Genomic DNA, 20,652 nt, shown 5'->3' on the forward strand with positions numbered 1-20,652 from the left:
TAAGATAAAATCAAACTGCATGGTGTTAATGAGTTGGAATTAAAATCCCTTCTTCAACATGAGTTACCTGCTTTCCCAGTCACCTGGCTGAAGCTGGCTATTTGGCTAGCAACAGTACAGGTTGGTGAGAGAAGACCAGAGCCAGGCCTGAACAGTATCTGGGGTGTCTGTGAACAGGCAGGTATTGTTGAGTGGAGATGTAACTGTACCTGCAGTGGGTTTAACATAACAGCCGAATAGTGTGGATATCGAAAACACGCGTATTAACATTAAAGTTTTTTGTTTTTTGGGAAAAATCATGGTATATTTTTAGAAGTTAGTGACAGGAGTTTTTGCATTTTTGCCGGTCTCTTTAATGTCTTGCTAAGTAAAAGACAGCTGGATTTTTATATCTGCTTCTGCATCCGACTCATTGCTGTGTTTTTTGGTTCAAGTATCCAAACAAATCCATCTTCACACACATATAGTTAGAAAAGGATGAGTATTTTAATAGCCTTTTCAGATAATTACGTAGTTTTCTTAGACACTATACCAAAAACTTGACAGCTGATCATTTCTTAAAGGTTAGTTGCAATACGGAATCTGAAAACCTACCCATAAACTTCTCCCTTGCTGTGACATTAAATATATTGAACTATTGGGCTTCGAGGCTCCTGCAGCCATGCGCGGTCCTGTGACATCAGGCATCAGTCCACTGGAAGATACCAGGTCACAGACTTAGGCAGATCTTCCAGAGGTTGACACGTTTCATTACACAGTATCCAAAAATCCAGTTTTTGAACTTGACCACCAATCTCTTTGAAGTCTTTAAGTGTTGTGAAGTTCAGAGTGGCAGATACATATTTCCAAAATTTTAATTTTTTGCTTGAAAGCTGTAATTTTCACTAACAAACACTGCCAGTTGTTTGCCTTGAAATGACAGGCTTATTTTGTTCATGTTCAAGAAAATGTCTAGCAGATACCCAAGAGTAAATAATTACAGTTTGTGTCAATCATTCTTCCAAGTAAAAATGGTGGTCCATAAAAAAAAGTGGTTAGTTCCACTCACAACTCGGTTACATAAGTGCTTTTTCTTGAGACATTTATCAAGTGCAATTAAAGTGTTATGTGGACATCATCTTGTCACAAGAATGTTAAAAAGGTATATACTCCCTGGTTGAGTTTTAATAAAAAGAATAATGTTTACTCATCCAGGACATTCTTAAGTGAAACCAGTTTTGTTTTGTTTTTTACTATAAATTTGTGGCAGTGAAGAGTTTTTGCCAAGGTGCCAGCAATTTCACCCACCATTGGTTTTGCACATCAGCACAGATGTCAGCACAACGAAAAGGACAACTAACATCTTAGTGGTATTTAGAAAATAGTTCTGACCAAATGGAGCCACTGAAAGGACTCAGGGGGCCCTGGGGGTCTGCACACTATACTTTGAGGATCACTGATTTATGGAAAGGCTCATTGTCTACATTTTTTTTCTTCTGCCTTTAGGATTTGAGATTAAAGAGCTTCTTCTCTACTAAAACCAACCAGGCTTACTAGGACTGTTGGCAGGGTTTGGAGTGATGGCAGTAATTCTTTGTTTAATATTAAGAAGGGTGTTTCGGCCAGGTGTGGTGGCTCATGCCTGTAATCCCAACACTTTGGGCGGCCAAGGCAGGAGGGTTGCTGAGGCTAGTTTTGAGACCAGGCTGGGTGAAAAAGCAGGACTCCATCCCTACAAAAAAAAAAAAAAAAATTAAAAATTAGCCGGGCATGGTGACGCACATCTGTAATCCTAGCTACTCAGACAGAGGCTGAGGTGGGAGGATCGCTTGAGCCCGGAAGTTTAAGGCTTCCGTGAGCCATGATCACACCACTGCCCTCCTGCCTGGGCAACAGAGTGAGACCTTATCTCTTTAAAAAACAAACAAACAAAAATGTTCTTTTGCTACCTATGGTGTTTGTTGGTATTTGGTACTGTAAAGTGAAGGGTTTGGTGTGTATGGAGAGTGATGGGGGAAGGACTGGTTTTGGAGCCACACCGTAGAATGCTGATCTACATCCTCAATCTGGAATTTACTCCCGAGAGCCTTAGCTATGCAGCTTGGTTTTAAGATGATTCCCTTTATGAATGTGCTGAAATGTGCGGGTACTCTTGTATTCTAATCGAATTTCCCATTGTTATAACCCAACTGTTTGCCTTTTTTATTCCTAGGAGAGAAGGTTGCACATGTACATAGTTTATTGTCAAAATAAACCAAAGTCTGAGCACATTGTCTCAGAATACATTGATACCTTTTTTGAGGTAAGACCTAAGATACAAACAGAAAGTATTTCTGAATCTTTTGTTCCAACTTATTTCTAAAAATGAAAGTATCATTGGTTTCCCAGGAGACTAATTTCCAAAGAAAATTAGCCTGAGTGATAAGACTTCTGAACCTTTCTTTCTTTCCTGTAAATCAGAGAAATGAGTATGAATTTAGTCTGTGGTCACACCCCTGGCACTCAGAAGACTGCAGTCATTGTTAAAAATAAGAGTTTTTATAAGTGTTACACTTAAGTCTCCTTACAAAGTCAGAATAATTATGATCTAAACTTGTAGCCTAAAAATAATATATATATTTATATGAATAAAAGAATGCAATTGAAAAAATGCCTTTAAACAAGCATAAAAGACTGCTTTGAAAAACAACTCAGGTGAAAGTGTAAAACTTGGAAATTCTGTGAGCTAGCAAAGCTCTAGTTAGTCTAGTGCTTTTTTTCCTCGTTACTTTTACTGCCAATGTTGTAGTCTTTCTGACAATTACAAAGACTAAAAAATTGCGCTTTAATGAACAGCCCATACGATCTTTTCTCTCTCTTAAAACTGCAGGACTTAAAGCAGCGTCTTGGCCACAGGTTACAGCTCACAGATCTGTTGATCAAACCAGTGCAGAGAATCATGAAGTATCAGCTGTTACTGAAGGTGAGAAGGTGGCGGGACAAACTCTGGTATCAGGAGTGAGTTTGCTGAGAAAATAAGACTCAGTTGGGGAAAGAAGGATTTGGTAGGACGGGAATCATCTGTGTAACAAGTATATTATTTCTGATAAGTTAATCCTTAAAAATTTAAGAAAACACTTCAAACAGTTTTCTCAATTTTTTATTTACATCGAGTTCAGAATGAAAATATCAGTAAAAGTGAATTTTTTTTCCCCCACGACAGACCTTGGAATGCTAATGATTTTTCTTCTGCTCTATCAACTTTAATTATTTTCTAATCTTCTTGGAACCTTGGATAAAAGTAAATTTGGAATCCTTTTGTATTCCTCTCTGTTGGCTTAACACTAGCCCTTGATTGAGTTAAATTCTTAAGCATAACCGAAGGCAGAGTCACGTGTTTTTCCGTGATAAAAGAGACTTCAAGTGTATTGATATTCCTTCATGTACAACACCTAGGACCTGGATCTAGAGAGAGACAAAGAGCTTGTCTTGGATTAAACAGGAACAATTGGATAGATCTGGTCTGACTCTGTGTACTGCAGCTTGAAATCTACATAGGAATGCCTTTTTGTTGTGTTACTGAGAGAATAATATGATAAAGTAGAACTAAAGCACCAGACAGGTGTGGTGGTACACACCTGTAGCCCCGGCTACTTGGGAGGCTGAGGCAGGAGGATAGCTTGAGGCCAGGAGTTGGAGGCTGCAGTGAGCTATGATTGCTCCTTTGAATAGCCACTACACTCCAGCCTGGACAACATAGTGAGAGCTTGTCTATTTAAAAAAAAAAATTCTTTCAGAACTAAAGTGCTGAACCCCAATGTCTGGCCAGTGTGAGTGGCCAAAAAGGTTAGCTTGTGTGCAGTGTCTCATTCCTGTAGTCCCAGCTACTCAGGAGGCCAAAGCAAGAGGATCACTTGAGGCCAGGAGTTCAAGACCAGCTTGAGTAACATAGTGAGACCCTGTCTCTTAAAAAAAAAAATGAAAGGTCAGCTGCTGTTGTCTTTGTCACCATTATCATGTCCTCTCCATTTCCCTTGCAGGACTTCCTCAAGTATTCCAAAAAGGCCAGCCTGGATACATCAGAATTAGAGGTACGTGCATCAGCGGCTGTGCGCACCCAAATCCCCACCAGCCTCTTTTCCTAATCCCCAAGTGTCTCCTAACAGTGGTCTGGCCCTGGGAGGGGGTCAAAGCAGTGGGTGACAGAGTCTCTCCAGTGCATCTCCATAAGCCCTGCACACTAGAGGGTGGGGAGGAAGAACAGAACTTCATCAGGTCGGAGGGTGAGCACGTCAGATTTTCCCTAGAGGAACTTGAGCTTTCACTCTTCTCTCTCCCCTCCCACAGAGAGCTGTGGAAGTCATGTGCATAGTACCCAGGCGGTGCAACGACATGATGAACGTGGGGCGGCTGCAAGGATTCGACGTAATGCGGCTGTTGTTTTTTAAGAGAGCACCTCTGCCTTCATCTCTTTCTTTTGTCTTGGATTATTTCTCTCCACATAGAGAAAGCTGATCCTTTTCACTTGGTTTTCTGGCTTCTCTCACTTTACCTCAATCTGATTGATATTTTATTTCCTTTTTTTGTTTGTTTTTGGTGCATTTGGTTTGCTTTTTTGGGACTTGCCTGTGCTCAAAGCCCAGTGTCTCATGGCAGAAACAAGCAGGACCGGGCTTTGTCTCTTGGGCCCAGTACTGTAAGAGCTGAGTTTCCTTTCCTCAGCACTTAAGACCATGGTTAGCTATGGGTGTAGTAGGACCTCGGAGGTCCCCACTCTCTCATCTCTGGGACTTGATACTTCCTCATTAGTTTAAGATATGTTTGCATGAGTTGCTAGACTATTCATATTACATATTACCTATTACATATCCTCAAGATGAATTCAGAACCAGAATCTTCTTTTAAAAATTTGACTACGGAGTTAAGGAGGCAGGAGAAGTTTTTATTTTGCTAGAGAATTAGCATTGAAAGTTCTAGTGCTATGGTTCTCTCTGACGCACACACAGAGGCCGTTGGAGGGCTTCTGAAAACTCCTGTGCATGCCTGATGAGTTCCTGCTGGCAACCCAGGGACCATACTTTGAGAACCACTGTTCTAGTATAAACCAGACATTTAAAATTCCACTTTTAATCTGTGACTGTAATTGAGGCGCCAGAGGTCTATACAAATGTTGGCAAGAATTTTATTTAGATAATTATTCTGTTTAGAGCCAAGAACAGTAAAAGAAAAAAAAATTAAACTCCATAGATTAATAAAAGAAAAATACATTATTCTATGGGAGGAAATCTAAAGAAAACAGCTTCAGATAACTTAGAAGGCAATGTTTTCTTCTCCCCTTCCTTTTCCCCCTTTATTTCTTGTTTTAGGGGAAAATCGTTGCCCAGGGTAAACTGCTCTTGCAGGACACATTCTTGGTCACAGACCAAGATGCAGGACTTCTGCCTCGCTGCAGAGAGAGGCGCATCTTCCTCTTTGAGCAGATCGTCATATTCAGCGAGCCACTTGATAAAAAGAAGGGCTTCTCCATGCCGGGATTCCTGTTTAAGAACAGTATCAAGGTAATGTGTGTCTCTGTGTGATTTCTCTGTGCCAGCGCATGTACCCATCACACCGATACACTGTTTCCTTTTAATGATGACATACCCTGATGCTTGGTTTAAGTATTTGAGAATTTTCTAGTATATTTCAGAGCCTTGAATTCACCCCATTTCTCTTTTTACTGTCTGTGTTCTTGAGTGGCTGATGTCTTGTACACACCTCTGTGTGACCACAGCCATTCATTCTTACCATGATGAGAACTGGTCATGGGTAGTGTTTATGCACCCCCTTCTCTAGGACCGAGGAAAACTGGTTTAAATTTGATAGCACGGATTTGGGGGGTTGCTCTATGATCAGAGAAAAAGTTCACTCGGTGTCTTCTTCTCTTCCTCCACTCACCAAGGAGGTACTGAGCACTCAGCAACAGGCGTGAGGGCTCCAGGAATGGCCCAGCTGGGTGCCCTCCCTGCCCTGATGTAGCTTATCCTCTAATAGGAAAGGAAGACAGAGGGACAAAGAAAATAATTGCAAATGGCCCTCAAGTCTGTAAAAGGGACAAACCAAGGGTGAGGTAGAGAACAGCAGAGGGCAGGCCTGAGGTCCCAGCAGATGACTCCTGGGAGATACATGCCCCCGCCAGGGTCCTCCTGGCTCTGCAGCTGTGCAGACCCTGAGGTCAGAAGGGAGATGTACTTCCCTTTGGTAGGGCCTCCTGCCCTACGCCATCAGGGACAGGGAACTCTCAGACCCTGCACACCTGCGGGCCTCACAGCACACAGGCAGAACATTGCGTACTCCCCCATCCGACTCTCCGTTCAGGCTTTTGTTGGCTGTCCCCAGCAGCCTCCATTTGCCTAAACCCGGGGTGGGTCTGTCCATGGGCACAGATGCCAGGCTGGGGGCCTCTGCCCACCAGTACCTAGGAGGGCCCTGGAGCCAAACAGCTGGAGAAGGAGGCTGCCTCTGCATGAGGCTGGGCTGCGGGCCCTTGCACCTCCCACCACCCGCCTGCCCCTCCAGACTCCACCTTTTGAGGCCCCTCACCCTGAGGCCATGTCAGGCACAGACTCTCTGGGCTCACCACTACACTTGAGCCTCCCATCCCCTGAACTGTGCGCCCATCCCCTGGACGGCAGCCATCATCTGAACTGTGCACCCATGCCCTGAACTGTGCACCCATACGCTGAACTGCACCCATACGCTGAGCTGCACCCATCCCTTGGACTGCAGCCATCGTCTGAACTACACCCATCCCCTGCACTGCATCACCCATCCCCTGCACTGCACCCATCCCCTGAGAACTGCACCCATCCCCTGCACTGCACCTATCCCCTGAGAACTGCACCCATCCCCTGCACTGCACCTATCCCCTGAGAACTGCACTCATCCATCCCGGGCACTGCACTCATCCATCCCCTGCACTGCACTCATCCATCCCCTGCACTGCACTCATCCATCCCCTGCACTGCACTCATCCATCCCCTGCACTGCACTCATCCATCCCCTGCACTGCACTCATCCATCCCCTGCACTGCACCCATCCCCTGAGAACTGCACTCATCCATCCCCTGCACTGGACACATCCCCTGAGAACTGCCTACCCATTCTTCTCACAAGTCTTTTGGCAGAAAATCACTCCAGCACTGTAGGAATTTTGTATATATTTTTTACATATTTTTATAAAATTATTTGACATATTTTAATCATGATATCACATACACCTTTATAACATAGGTTTTACTGATATTTGAGATTTGTTTAATGGTGTCATTTACTCCCTGGGAAGTAAGTAAGGATAAATACTGAGGCATCATAGAGGGGTTTGGGAAACAGGTAATCCCAGACCCATATTTCTAGTTAATTGTTCAGACTGTTAGTTCAAACTATTAGTTTAACAGCCTTGTATTCCCCATGTACCTGAGTTAAGAGGCATTAAAAAGCTTCAGATGTTTTCTGAGGCAGTAAAAATGGCAGTTCAACTGAAAAGTGCTTGTTTCAGGATTGAGGTAGGATGAACTTCACTTTGCACTTGGCCAGTGGGTATCGATGTGCTTTAATTTTTTGTTGTGGTAAAATACACATAACATAAATGTTCCATCTTTAATTACCTAGCTCCGTGGGATTAAGAACATTCATGTTTTGCAGCCATCACCATCATCTGTCTTCACAACTCTTCATCTTGCAGAGCTAAAGCCCTGTACCCATTAAACAGTAACTCCCCACTTCCCCACCCCCAAGCCCCTGGCAACCTCCACTCTACTTCCTATCCCCACATTTGACTACTCTAAGGACTTCCTGTAAGTGGAATCATAACAATAGTTGTATTTTGAGACTGGCATATTTCACTTAGCATAACGTCTTCAAGGTTCATCCATGTCGTATTGTGTGTCGGAATTTCTTTCCTCGTTAAGGCTGAAAAACTGTCCACATAGCCCACATTTTCTTTGTCCATTCATCGGTCAGTGGACACATGGTTTGCTTCCTTTCCACCTGTTAGCTATTATGAATAATTTTTTTTTTTTTTTTTTAAGGTGAGTTGCCTTTGCCTGGAGGAAAATGTGGAAAATGATCCCTGTAAATTTGCTCTGACATCGAGGACGGGTGACGTGGTAGAGACCTTCATTTTGCATTCATCTAGTCCAAGTGTCCGGCAAACTTGGATCCATGAAATCAACCAAATTTTAGAAAACCAGCGCAATTTTTTAAATGGTAATGTGTGTTCTGTTACTAGACGTGTGCTTTCTTTCCTCGTGTACTCACTTGTATTTATCTTCCCTCTCCCATTCATATCCGTAGTAATGACAGAACTTAGCACTCACCACTCTTCAGGCACTGCCTAGATATTGCTTTATTTCATCTTCACAACCACCCTGTGTGGCCAGTACTATTATTATTCCCGCTTTACAGATGAGAAAGCTGGGGCACTGAGTGGCTGAGTAATTTGCCTCGAGTCCCACAAGTTGTTGAGGGCAGAGTCAGGAGGCAGAGTGGCCATCTGGCTCTTGGTCTGTGCCCCTCACAGCTACACTGCCCCACACATAACATGTACCAGGGCCCAGTCCTAGGAAGAGGAGTTTGCGAGAACACGAGATGGCATTGGCCAGAGACATTCACGAGGGCCTTGCACACGCACACCTCCTTTCCCCATTAAAAAAATAAGAGACGGGACCAAGCATGGTGGCTCAAGCCTATAATCCCAGCACTTTGGGAGGCCAAGTTGGGCAGATCACCTGAGGTCAGGAGTTTGAGACCAGCCTGACCAACATGGAGAAACCCTGTCTCTACTAAAAATACAAAAAAATTAGCCGGGCGTGGTGGTGCATGCCTGTAATCCCAGCTACTCAGGAGGCTGAGGCAGGAGAATCACTTGAACCCAGGAGGCGGAGATTGTGGTGAGCTGAGATCACACCATTGCACTACAGCCTGGGCAACAAGAGTGAAACTCTGTCTCAAAAAAAAAAAAGAGACGGTTCAGTACTTCCCTGCTTCCGTGACTTGAGGGATTGCAGAGATGCTGCAGAACACAGCGGGCGTGGCCACGCTACCCTTCCATTGCCTCTTAATGTATTTGATCTCTTTGCAACTGTTGGCTTCAACACTGGCTTTTAATTTGGTGATCAGCAAAGAACTTTGAGAATTCAGTCCGAAGCTATGTGCCCATGTCATCTGTGTCTTCTGGGTTCTTTGCTTCATGTTCGTATTCACGGTCTGCATCTATGCCTGCTCGAGCTCAATAGGATGTTGTAATGTTCTCTGTCACAAGAAAGCCACCTCTACACCTTGCGTGACGTTCAAGAGCCAGGAACATAGGCACTCAGTGAAAAATCTCAAGCCTCATGGCATTTTTAGCCAAGTGTTATGTGCTGCCTGGGTGTTAACTCCAAGTTTCCATCCTGCTTGCAAGCTGATAATCATTTACATCTGCAGCTAGGGGTGGGCGCTTGAGGATAGGGAGGCACAGTTCCTCAGGTGCGAAGAGGTTTAATGTGGTGTTCTTATGTGGTGCATTGAGTTCCAATCCATAGCTTGGAATTGAGAATGCTCTAAATTTTCATCATTGTCTTTAAAATAGAATGAACTGCCCCCAGATTGCACGCATGGTCTGTGATGTCAGAGTTTACTTGACACCCACTCAGTTGAGTAACTAGTAATACCTATCCCAGAGGATTAAAGGAGATCGCTCATGGGGTGGGAGCTTGGGACCCTTTCACCTGCTTCTTGCACACCCCTTAGTCCTGGAAGAGGCTGTGGCCAGCACAGAGTTTGTAGACTGCCTCTGGCTCCTCAACGCTTGCTCACACTTGCCTGGGGCTGGGGCTGGGGGGCTGCATCTGCTTGTCGTATTTTTCAAAGGCTTTAACACTTCAAGAGTTTGTGCATGTTTCCATACATGTTATTTTGGCCTGATTTCTATGTTTTTCTACAATGAAGATGTAAGAAAACTCAGGCACCCAAGTCAAGAGATGGGACAGCCTCCCGCTCCAGGGGCCTCTAGGAGCCCCTTAGCTTCCCTCGGGGCTGTGTTCAGCCTGCAGAGCAGAGGTGGTCTATGAAACCGCCTCCACGGCAGCCCCAGGGTTTCTTTTTCACCCCAGGACTCTGGTTTAGGAAAGACCTTTGCGGAAGCCAGTTGGTAGCTGGAGGAGTTCTAGTCAAATCTGTTGCCTTGGTCTTAGTCCGGGATGTGCTGAGGAATGCGGCCCCTTCCACCCACTGCACTCAGCCGGCATCCCAATACCTTGGCAAGCAGGGGCCTCTTCTAGCTCTCCTGATGGGTGGGGTTGCTCTGCGCCCCTGCACGGGGTCTGCCCCATGACCCATCCCAGGGTGGGCCCTGTTCCTCCCTCACCCCGCGGCGTGCTCCTTGGCGACCTGACCCAGTCTCTCCCGCTGTCTTGTCTTACAGCCTTGACATCGCCAATCGAGTACCAGAGGAACCACAGCGGGGGCGGCGGCGGCAGCGGGGGCAGCGGCGGGGGTGGGGGCAGCGGCGGCGGCGGGGCCCCCAGTGGCGGCAGCGGCCACAGTGGCGGCCCCAGCAGCTGCGGCGGCGCCCCCAGCACGAGCAGGAGCCGGCCCTCCCGGATCCCCCAGCCTGTCCGACACCACCCCCCCGTGCTGGTCTCCTCTGCAGCCTCGAGCCAGGCAGAGGCAGACAAGATGTCAGGTACGTCCACCCCCGGGCCCTCCCTGCCTCCCCCTGGCGCGGCCCCCGAGGCCGGCCCCAGCGCGCCCAGCAGGCGGCCCCCCGGCGCGGACGCCGAGGGGTCCGAGCGAGAAGCGGAGCCGATCCCCAAGATGAAGGTGCTGGAGAGCCCCAGGAAATGCGCCGCGAACGCCTCGGGGTCGAGCCCAGACGCCCCCGCCAAGGACGCGCGCGCTAGCCTGGGCACCCTGCCGCTTGGGAAGCCCCGGACCGGGGCCGCGTCGCCGCTGAACTCGCCGCTCTCCAGCGCGGTCCCTTCTCCTCTCGGCAAGGAGCCCTTCCCCCCCAGCAGCCCCCTGCAGAAGGGGGGCTCCTTCTGGAGCTCCATCCCCGCCTCCCCCGCCAGCCGACCCGGCTCCTTCACCTTCCCGGGGGACAGCGACTCCCTCCAGCGGCAGACACCCCGCCACGCGGCCCCTGGCAAGGATACTGACCGCATGAGCACGTGCTCCTCGGCCAGCGAGCAGTCCGTGCAGTCCACCCAGAGCAACGGGGTAAGCGCGTCGGGGGGCCCGCGCCCTCCCGCCCCCCTGCCTCTGTCCCGCCAGCTCTAAACGCCACCGCGGCTGTTCTCACTAACTCAGCTGCCCAGCGCTCTCCGCGGCCCGTTGCGGCCTCTACCTGGGACCAGGCTAACCCTCCTGCGGGCCGGCCCACGGCGCTACTAACTACTCCTTGCTTTGTTCGTGTCTTCTAATAAGAGCAAGCCGATCATTAACCTTCTCAACGCAGCGTCTTTTGGTTTCTTCCATTTCCAACCAGCAGAATATCTTCTTGGAACTTTCTTTTTTAACCTCTGCCTTCCTCACGCACCTATTTTTTGGAGGGTTCCTTTTCCCTGCTCTCTACCTCCTGTTTAAATTGAAACCTGTACACTTTAAGCTTTTTGCTCATCGCTTGGTTTTGCTCTTTTATGCCTTAAATTATCTTTGCGGCATTTTTGACTCATCTGCTGGGGAAGACCATTCCCTCAAGAAAACTTCCAACAGCAACTCAAAGCAAACTAAGATGAAAAAATGGGGGGAAAGAATCTGTCCACTGGGAACGCTTTACGTCACCGTGTTGCTCTGGAAGACAGAGACTGCTCTGGGCACCTGGCGAGGCGGCTCTGCAGTGCAGGCTGGGGCCGGTCCCTGCGGCCTGCTGGGCTCTGGCCTCGTTTGGCCCGTCACTCATGCTGCCGTCTCAAGCACAAGGGTTGCTGTGGTGGGTTTTCCCTCTGTTTCCTGCTTCCTCACTGTCCTACCCACCTGTTTCCTACAGGGCAGATGGCCTGGCCCGTAACACTTTCCTGAAGGCATGCGTGAGTGAATAGAACTGTTCTAATGAGTGTATGTTTGAACGCTTTATAAATTTTTAAATACATTTCTCTAAAAGGGTCTGTGTCTCTCTTTATATTAAAAAAAAATCTAGCTTTTGCATGTCTTTCTCTTTCCTCTGGACTTATTAATGCCTTAATTGGTTTGACTTGGTCTTATCCTTTCCTACTATTTTTTGTTATGTATTTTGTTAAACTTTAATTGGGGAAGAAATTAACAAATGGGTCTTGATACATTTATTTACAGTTGAAGTGGCCGGGTAGGCATCCACTGTCATGGCCACCGTACTGTGTCCTCCAGAGCAAGGTGGCCTTTCAGTTAGGTTGGACATGCTAGGTAGGCAGGTATGCTAGGCGGGTGAGCATAGATTTGAGTCCAGTGTGGGGTGGTGGGGAGATGCAGTCAACCCAGTGACGGGCTATACCTGTCAGCACTTAGTTGGATACTCAGTATCCAGGTGTGGCCTTATAGCTGTGACCCTCACTGAATCTGCCAGTTAGCATCTAGAGCTCATCATAGCCTGGACACATTCCCATTCAGCACGAGAGGAGATTTCAGAGTCTGTGTTTCAAAATTAACACTTCAACTGCTCCAAGACAGGAGCCAATGCCAGTCTTCTCTGGACATTCATGAGAAGACATGAAAAATGGCCACACCCTGGCTCCATCCTGAATGCTGTCTCTGAGGCCAAGGCGCAATCTGCAAGTGGCACGTGTTCCCGCGAGCTTTAGGTTGGGAAAGTTGCTTTTGCTTTCTCTCTTTCTCTTCCTACTTGTTCTCATGTGGCAGGGAACCTGGAAAGGGAACCTGCTGAACAGGATTTCAGACAAGTCAAGATGCCTTACAGAAATGCCCTAAAGGCCTAAGAAGACTCCAGAACTCCAAAATGGGGCTTTAAAAATGCCCTCTAGGCTGGGCATGATGTCTCACACCTGTAATCCCAGCGCTTTGGGAGGCCGAGACGGGCAGATCACAAGGTCAGGAGTTCGAGGCCAACATGGTGAAACCCCGTCTCTACTAAAAATAAAATTAGCTGAGCATGGTGGCACGCACCTGTAGTCCCAGCTACTTGGGAGGCTGAGGCAGGAGAATTGCTTGAACCCAGGAGGCAGTGGTTGCAGTGAGCCGAGATCGTGCCATTGCACTCCAGCCTGGATGACAGAGGGAGACTCCGTCTCAAAAAGCCCCCACGTATTTGCACTTCTGTCCCCCTGGAGATCTGCAAAGGCCTCCTTCCTCCTTGATCACTTCTGTCAAGCTGTCTGTGGTCACAGTCAAGCAGCTGTGCCCAGCCCACAGCCCGGCTCCCTCTTCCCCCTTTAGATGAGCAGCTTCTGCAAACCTCTGCTGACAGCAGGAGTGACATGGATGTGGATCAACCCAAACCATGGCTGCACCAGTCCTTCCTGCGGCTCTGTGGTCTGGCCTTTTGTCCTGCTTTATTGAGCAGCAATAAAAGTGCATGCACACTGGAGTCACTCCAGCCCTGCCTTTCTTGCACAGGCCAGGTGGCCAGTGCCAGCTCACTGACCTTCCACTCTGAGAGACTGATAACCACGCCCACTGGTGGGTTGGTGGTGAGAATTAAGCAGGATAGACTTGAAATGCCTAGTACATAGGAGATGCCCAGAAAATACTAATAGTTACGATTGTAGTAGCAAAATACTCTAATTATGAGATTGTAGCCTGGTATATTACCAAAAGCAGCTGTGCTGCAGAAGTTGTTTTTTGTTTACATATTCTTGGAAATTTAGCTTTGTAATCTCAGTACTCTTGGGCATTGCCATATAAGTCAGAATACTAAAGTCCATGCTAAAAGTATAATGCATAAATGAGTATGCACAAGCCAAAGCCTTCCCTGTACAGCATGCTTTTTTGCTGAAGAGCCACAGGCAAACAGTGGGCACCCACAGGGACAAGAACAGGAAGCAGGCTCCTCCACGGCAGAGACAAGGAACAGGAGCTGGGCGGCACCGCCATGTTTTAAGTATGCACCACAGGTCTAGATTGATAGCCCTGGCACCTGGAATTTCTAGTGGCTGGCTTGTTGGCTTTCTCAGGCTTGACGTCGTGGAGGAGGGCCAGAGGTCTCTTCCCTCTGGTCCTTTTGGCCAGCTACAGCAGTCCGCCACCTGCTCCAGCGTGTACTGATACTGGCTCACTAGACCAGGGCTGAGAGGCGGTAGAGCAGGGTTGTCTGACTAATTGCATCTGCACTGACCCAGGATCTGCCCAGGGCGTCGGAGAGCCCAGCAGAAGCTAGCGCCTTTGGAGCCTTGGGAACCCACGAACATCCCGACAGTACCCTCAGTGGAAGCCTTTGAGCACAAGTTCGCGGGAACGAGGCACCAGATGCCGTTTCTCACATCCTAACTCGATAGAGGGGACTTGGGCAAGATGCAGCTTCAGGCGTTGGCAGGGGATCTGCATTTCTTCTCCACCCAGAACCATAGGCCACGCGCTAGATGAGAGTGGGACAAACACTGCCGTTTGTGTTTCTTCTCCTCAGGAGCTAACACCACTCTGTGTGTGGCCTGGGTAGGGCCTTAAGAAATCTCTGTCTTGCTGTTGCAATCCTGCCTCACTGACCGAGTCACTCACCATATGTTGAGTTCCTGCTGCATGTCAGCCCTGTGACTGAAGAGATCGGGTCCCACAGGGGCAGTGGTATAAGGGTGGGGGTACGCATCCGACACCAGAATCCGTTCCCAAAGCTTGAGTCACAGCACCTGGGGCGAGCGGCACTGGGATGCTTTGTGATGTGTTCCCATGGCAGCAGAGCCTTGGGGACACTTGAGTCATGCAAGTTCATAAGAGGGACACCTAGCAAGTTCGTATTGCTGGAGGCAGAGTCGCCCTCCATATGAGCAGAATAGTGATCGATTTACGTTCAGGGGTTCCATGTTCTTCTTTTTGAAGAGACGAAGTAGAAATGATTAGGCATGTCAGCAACTTAGCATGATTCTAGAGTATGCATTCCCAATGAACATTCTATCTGGAAGATTTAGGGACTTCTCTGTTATCTAATCTGTCAGTGAAATGAAGATTAATTTTGCATCAATTCTAATACCTTTTTTTAACTGATAATGAGATTCACAGTGATGTGGCTATGTTTGCTTAGGAGTAACCTAACGTGGCGTCAGCAGGAGGACTAAAATGTTCCCGTGAGGGTGCAAGGAAGACCACAGTGGAACGAGCTTCCAAAACCAAAGAGTCATTATTGCAGTGAAGTTTTTAAGAGCGTCCCTAAATTGCTTTCTAGAGAAATTACATTTTCAGTTATTGAAATAGATGCACACAGTTAGCCAGAGGGTAAAGGAAATGTTGAAAATTTCTCGGTGCTTGCCTGGTGAGCCCTGCATGGGGTCATGGTGCCATGGGGCACACTGACAAGGGATTTCATGTGATCAGGTCTCGTTTCAGTTCCTCCCTGCCTTTCTCTGTCTTCATCTGTCCCTCTGCAGAGTGAAAGCAGCAGCAGTAGCAACATCTCCACCATGTTGGTGACACACGATTACACGGCAGTGAAGGAGGATGAGATCAACGTCTACCAAGGAGAGGTCGTTCAAATTCTGGCCAGCAACCAGCAGAACATGTTTCTGGTGTTCCGAGCCGCCACTGACCAGTGCCCCGCAGCTGAGGGCTGGATTCCAGGCTTTGTCCTGGGCCACACCAGTGCAGTCATCGTGGAGAACCCGGACGGGACTCTCAAGTGAGTGCTTGACAGTAACGGCGTCCTGGCAGGCAGCAGAGGGAGGGGGCACAGCACCCGTGAGGCACACGACCTCAGACGGGGTAAGCATGTGGAAGGGAGATCTGCGCTGGTGTGTCAGAACAGTCTCAGCTCTCAGCACATGGGAGGATGGGTGGCCTTCCATCTCACACACTCAGACTCACAGGGTCTTTGAATAATCTGCATTTAGAAATACTCTGTTCTAGCACATTGTTGAGGAATCCCATTTGACATTTTTGTGTTAGTCATAACTCAAGAAAGTGTTGTTTTGTTTGTTTGTTTGTTTGTTTGTTTTAAGAAACCTAAGGGGAAAATATCCCCTATCTTTGTTTCTTTGACATACATTCTTAGGCCGCATATTAGTCAGGGTCCTTCAGAGGAGCAGGACCAGTAGGGAGCGTGCGGAGATGTTGGCATAGACACAGGCACACCTCGGGTTGTTTTGTACTCTGCTTTAATGTGCTTTGAAGACATTGCCTTTTTTACACGAGTTTTGTGGCAACCCTATGTCAAGCAAGTCTCTCGGTGCCATTTGTCCAACAACGTATGCTCACACTCTGTATTTGTGTCACATTTTGGTGATTCTCAAATATTTCATGCATTTTGTTATTGTATTTGTTACGGTGATATGTAGTTAGTGATGTCTGATATTACCATTATAATTGTTTTGAGGAACAATGAACTGCACACATACAAGATGCCAAACATAATAAACGTGTGTTCTAACTGCTCCACCAACTGTCCATTCCCCCATGTGTCTCCCTCTCCTCAGGCCTGCCTGAGACACAACAATATCGAAATTAGACCAGTTAATAACTCTACAGTGGCCCCTAAATGTTCAAGTGGAAGAGTCACATGTCTCTCACTTTAAATCAAAAGCCAGAAGCTTAGTGAGGAAGGCATGTCAAAAGTGGATATAGGCCGAAAGCTAAGCGCCTCTTGCACCGAACAGTTAGCTAAGTTGTAAATGCAAAGGAAATAAAAGTGCTACCCCACTAAACACACAAATAGTAAGAAGGCAAAACAGCCTTTGCTGAGACAGAGAAAGTTTGAGTGGTCTGGATAGAAGATCAAACCAGCCACAACCTTGCCTTAAGCCAAAGCCCAACCCAGAACAAGGCCCCATCTCTCTCCAGTTCTATAAAGGCTGAGAGAGATGAGGAAGCTGCAGAAGAAAAGTTGCAAACTAGCAAACTAGTTGATTCATGAAGTTTAAGGAAAGCTAATCCTGTAAAATAAAAGGGTTAGGGGCTACTGCAGCTGGTGGCTTTAAGTTGAATCCAGTGCACATTTACCCTTCTGAAAATCCTGGGGTCCTTAAGAACCATGCTAATTATCATCACACCTTATATACCAAAAGGTTAATTCAGTTAAGAAACATGAAGCCGGTTTTGCTGCACTGAGTATTATTTTACTGAATTTGATGGCAGTTTTTACAACTCTTCATCCCCCTGGAATGCCTGCTGTGGTAGAGGTATCTACTCTGCCTGTGCTCTAGAAATGGAACAACAAAGCCTGGCTGACAGCACATCTGTACACCATGTATTTACAACACGGTTTACTGAGTATTTTAAGGCCAGTGTCGACACGTACTGCTCAGAAAACAAAAATTCTTTCAAAATATTACTGTTCTTTGAAAATGCACCTGGTCACCCAAGAGCTCCGATGGAGATGTGCAAGGAGATTCGTGTTGTTTTCTTGCCTGCTAAGACAATATCCATGCTACAGCCCACGGATCAAGGAGTAATTTGGACTTTCAAGTCTTATTTAAGAAATACATTTTGGGCTGGGCATGGTGGCTGACGTCCATCATCCCAGCACTTTGGGAAGCCAAGGCGGGTGGATCACCTGAGGTCAGGAGTTCGAGACCAGCCTGACAAGTATGGTGAAACCCAGGCTCTATTAAAAATACAAAAATTCGCTGGGCATGGTGGCATGTGTCTGTGGTCCCAGCTACTTGGGAGGCTGAGACAGGAGAATTGCTTGAACCCGGGAGGCGGAGGTTGCATAGAGCTTAGATCATGCCACTGCACTCCAGCCTGGGCAGCAGAGCGAGACTCTGTCTCAAAAAAAGAAAAAGAAATACATAAATACATTTTGTAATGCCATAGCTACCATAGGCAGTGATGCCTCCAGTGGATCTGGGCAAAGTAAATTGAAAACCTTGTGGAGAGGATTCACCATTCCAGATGTCATGAAGAACACTCATGAATCATGGGAGAAGGTCAGAATGTTAACATTAATTAACAGTGGTTTGGAAGAAGTTGATTTCAACCCTCATGGATGACTTTGAAGGTTTTAAGACTTCAGTGAAGGAAATAACTCAGATGTGGCAGAAACAGCAAGAAAAATAGGATCAGAAATGGAGCCTGAAAATGTGGCTGAAGAGCTGCAATCTCCTCATCAAACTTGAACAGATGTGGAGCTGCTTCTTAGGGGTGCGCAAAGAAAGTGGTCTCTTGAGATGGAATGTACTCCTGGTGAAAAGGCTATGAACACTGTTGAAATATTGGCAAAGAATTTAGAATATTACATAAACGTAGTTGACAGTGCAACAGCAGGGTTTGAAAGGATTGATTCCAATTTCCAAAGAAGTTCTACTCTGGGTATAATGCTATCAGTGTCACATGCTGCAGGGAAGTCTTTTGTAACAAGGGGAGTGGTGGCAAATTTCTTGTTGTCTTACTTTAAGAAATTGCCACAGCCAGGCCAGGCATAGTGGCTCACGCCTGTAATCCCAGAACGTTTGGAGGCTGAGGCGGGTGGACCATAAGGTCAGAGTTCACAACCAGCCTGGCCAACATAGTGAAACCCCGTCTCTACTAGAAAAAAAAAAAAAAAGGCCAGGCGCGGTGGCTCACGCCTGTAATCCCAGCACTTTGGGAGGCCAAGACGGGTGGATCACGAGGTCAAGAGATCGAGACCATCCTGGCTAACAGTGAAACCCCATCTCTACTAAAAATACAAAAAAAAAATTAGCTGAGCGTAGTGGCAGGCGCCTGTAGTCCCAGCTACTTGGGAGGCTGAGGCAGGAGAATAGCTTGAACCCACAAGGTGGAGCTTGCAGTGAGCCGAGTTCGCGCCACTGCACTCCAGCCTGGGTGACTGAGCGAGACTCCGTCTCAGAGAAAGAAATTGCCACACCCACTCCAGCCTTCAGCAACTACCACCTTGATCAGTCAGCAGCCATCAGCATCAAGACAAGACCCTCCACTAGCAAAAACAGTACAATTCACTGATGGTGCGGATGATAGCATTTTTTTTAGCAAATAAACTGTTTTTAATTAAGGTATGTACATTTTTTAGACATAATACTATTGCACACATAATAGACTCTAGTATAGTATAAACATAACTTTTATATGCACTAAGAAACCAAAACTTGATGTGGCTCACTTTGTTGTGGTAGTCTGGAACCAAGTCCCCAGGACCTCTAAAAGGTATGCCTGTCTAGAAGTGGATTTATGATGAGAAATTGCCTCACATAGTTAGGGAGACTGGCAAGTCCAAATCTGCATGTGGACCAGCAGGCTTCAGACCCCGGAGAGCACGTGGTGCAGGCTGAGCCTGAAGACAGTCTGCTAGAGAACGCCCTCTTGCTTGGGAGACCAGACTTTTTGTGTTCCCTTAAGGCCTTCGGCTGATTGGATGAGGGCCATTCACCTTAGAAAGGGCACATGCCTTTACTGGACCCATCAAAATGTTCATCTTATTCAGAAACACCCTCACAGGAATACCCAGAATAATGTTTGAACAAATATCTAGGCGTCCTGTGACCCAGTCAAGTTACACATAAAATCATTTATCACAGGCACCTTTATATTTTCATCCTCAAACTTTAAGAGATTGTTGGTTTTATCTCCTGGTTCTTAAAAAAAAGGAATGTTTTCTCTAACAGAGGTCACAGTTCGTAGAGGATTTCCCATCCCCCTGCACACACATACGTTGAATATTCAGCTTTTCTTTAACGCTTCCAGGCAGCACTTGGTGAATGTTGGAAAGGCATAATACCCACAGTGTGTTCATTTCCCCTAGGAAGTCAACATCTTGGCACACAGCACTCCGTTTAAGGAAAAAATCTGAGAAAAAAGATAAAGACGGCAAAAGGGAAGGCAAGTTAGAGAACGGTTATCGGAAGTCACGGGAAGGACTCAGCAACAAGGTATCTGTGAAGGTGTGTTCGGGGGTCTTCAGGAGTCCGTGTCATCCCAGCATGAGAGAAAGGATCAGGGAGGGCAGAGACTCTGCAGACCTGAAGCTGGGCTTGCTTATGACCTCCCTCCCACCCACCAGCCCCGTGCCCTGCGTGTCCTGTAGGGTCTTGTTAGGGGCACTATGCTGGCCAGCACAGGGATGGGTGCTTCCTACAAGGAACCAGGTAGACCCCTGCACACTTCCGCAGGTGCACATGTGGCTTCTAAAGAATATGGTTAGGTTTGCAAATGAAGCACAGAGACTAGGTTCTCAGAAGCAGCGAAGGTGCAGAGAAGCTATGGCTCAGGCTTCCTTCAGTGTTCCTGCCTTAGAGCCAAGGGGAAGTGGCTAGATGTGGGGGTGCATATGGGCTCTCTGGCTGTGACAGATCCCCTTGGGGACAACTTCAGTCAGCTTTAGTCCTATAATCAGATTGCCTGACACCTGCGGCGGGGGTTGCCTGGAGAAAAAGAAGGTATCTCCTGAAAGGGACTCTGAGCGCCAGGGGCCAGGGCGTTGGCGGCTCTGCATTAGGAAGGCATCTGAGGACCAGCTGGACTCAGCCTGTAGCATGAGAAAAACACACATCTAAGCAGTGTTTTTGTGTTTGTGGGTAGGAAGAAAAAGACCCACCCAAATTAGTGTGACATGAAGCTTTTGAGTGCAGTGAAAATGTGGTCTGTTTTGATTGATGCCCAGGCAAG

The 20,652-nt window shown here is 47.2% G+C and overlaps 1 protein-coding gene across 9 annotated transcripts in view; it reads left to right on the forward strand.

Annotated features, from left to right (window-relative positions):
- TRIO (trio Rho guanine nucleotide exchange factor) overlaps positions 1 to 20,652 on the forward strand; it is a 366,740-nt gene that overhangs the window by 333,622 nt on the left and 12,466 nt on the right. For 6 of the 9 annotated variants that reach the window (XM_016952960.4, XM_016952963.4, XM_016952962.4 and 3 more), the window contains 9 exons: positions 2,192 to 2,281; positions 2,849 to 2,941; positions 3,999 to 4,049; positions 4,306 to 4,383; positions 5,325 to 5,516; positions 8,028 to 8,205; positions 10,403 to 11,196; positions 15,486 to 15,733; positions 19,790 to 19,928. In XM_016952960.4, coding sequence (XP_016808449.1) covers positions 2,192 to 2,281; positions 2,849 to 2,941; positions 3,999 to 4,049; positions 4,306 to 4,383; positions 5,325 to 5,516; positions 8,028 to 8,205; positions 10,403 to 11,196; positions 15,486 to 15,733; positions 19,790 to 19,928 — 1,863 coding nt within the window. Of the gene's footprint in view, positions 1 to 2,191; positions 2,282 to 2,848; positions 2,942 to 3,998; positions 4,050 to 4,305; positions 4,384 to 5,324; positions 5,517 to 8,027; positions 8,206 to 10,402; positions 11,197 to 11,965; positions 12,034 to 15,485; positions 15,734 to 19,789; positions 19,929 to 20,652 lie in introns of those variants that run through there. The other 3 variants (XM_016952961.4, XM_063811100.1, XM_016952967.4) reach the window with 3 other exon arrangements.

Source organism: Pan troglodytes, chromosome 4 (genome assembly GCF_028858775.2).
Source record: "Pan troglodytes isolate AG18354 chromosome 4, NHGRI_mPanTro3-v2.0_pri, whole genome shotgun sequence".
NCBI lineage: Eukaryota > Metazoa > Chordata > Mammalia > Primates > Hominidae > Pan > Pan troglodytes.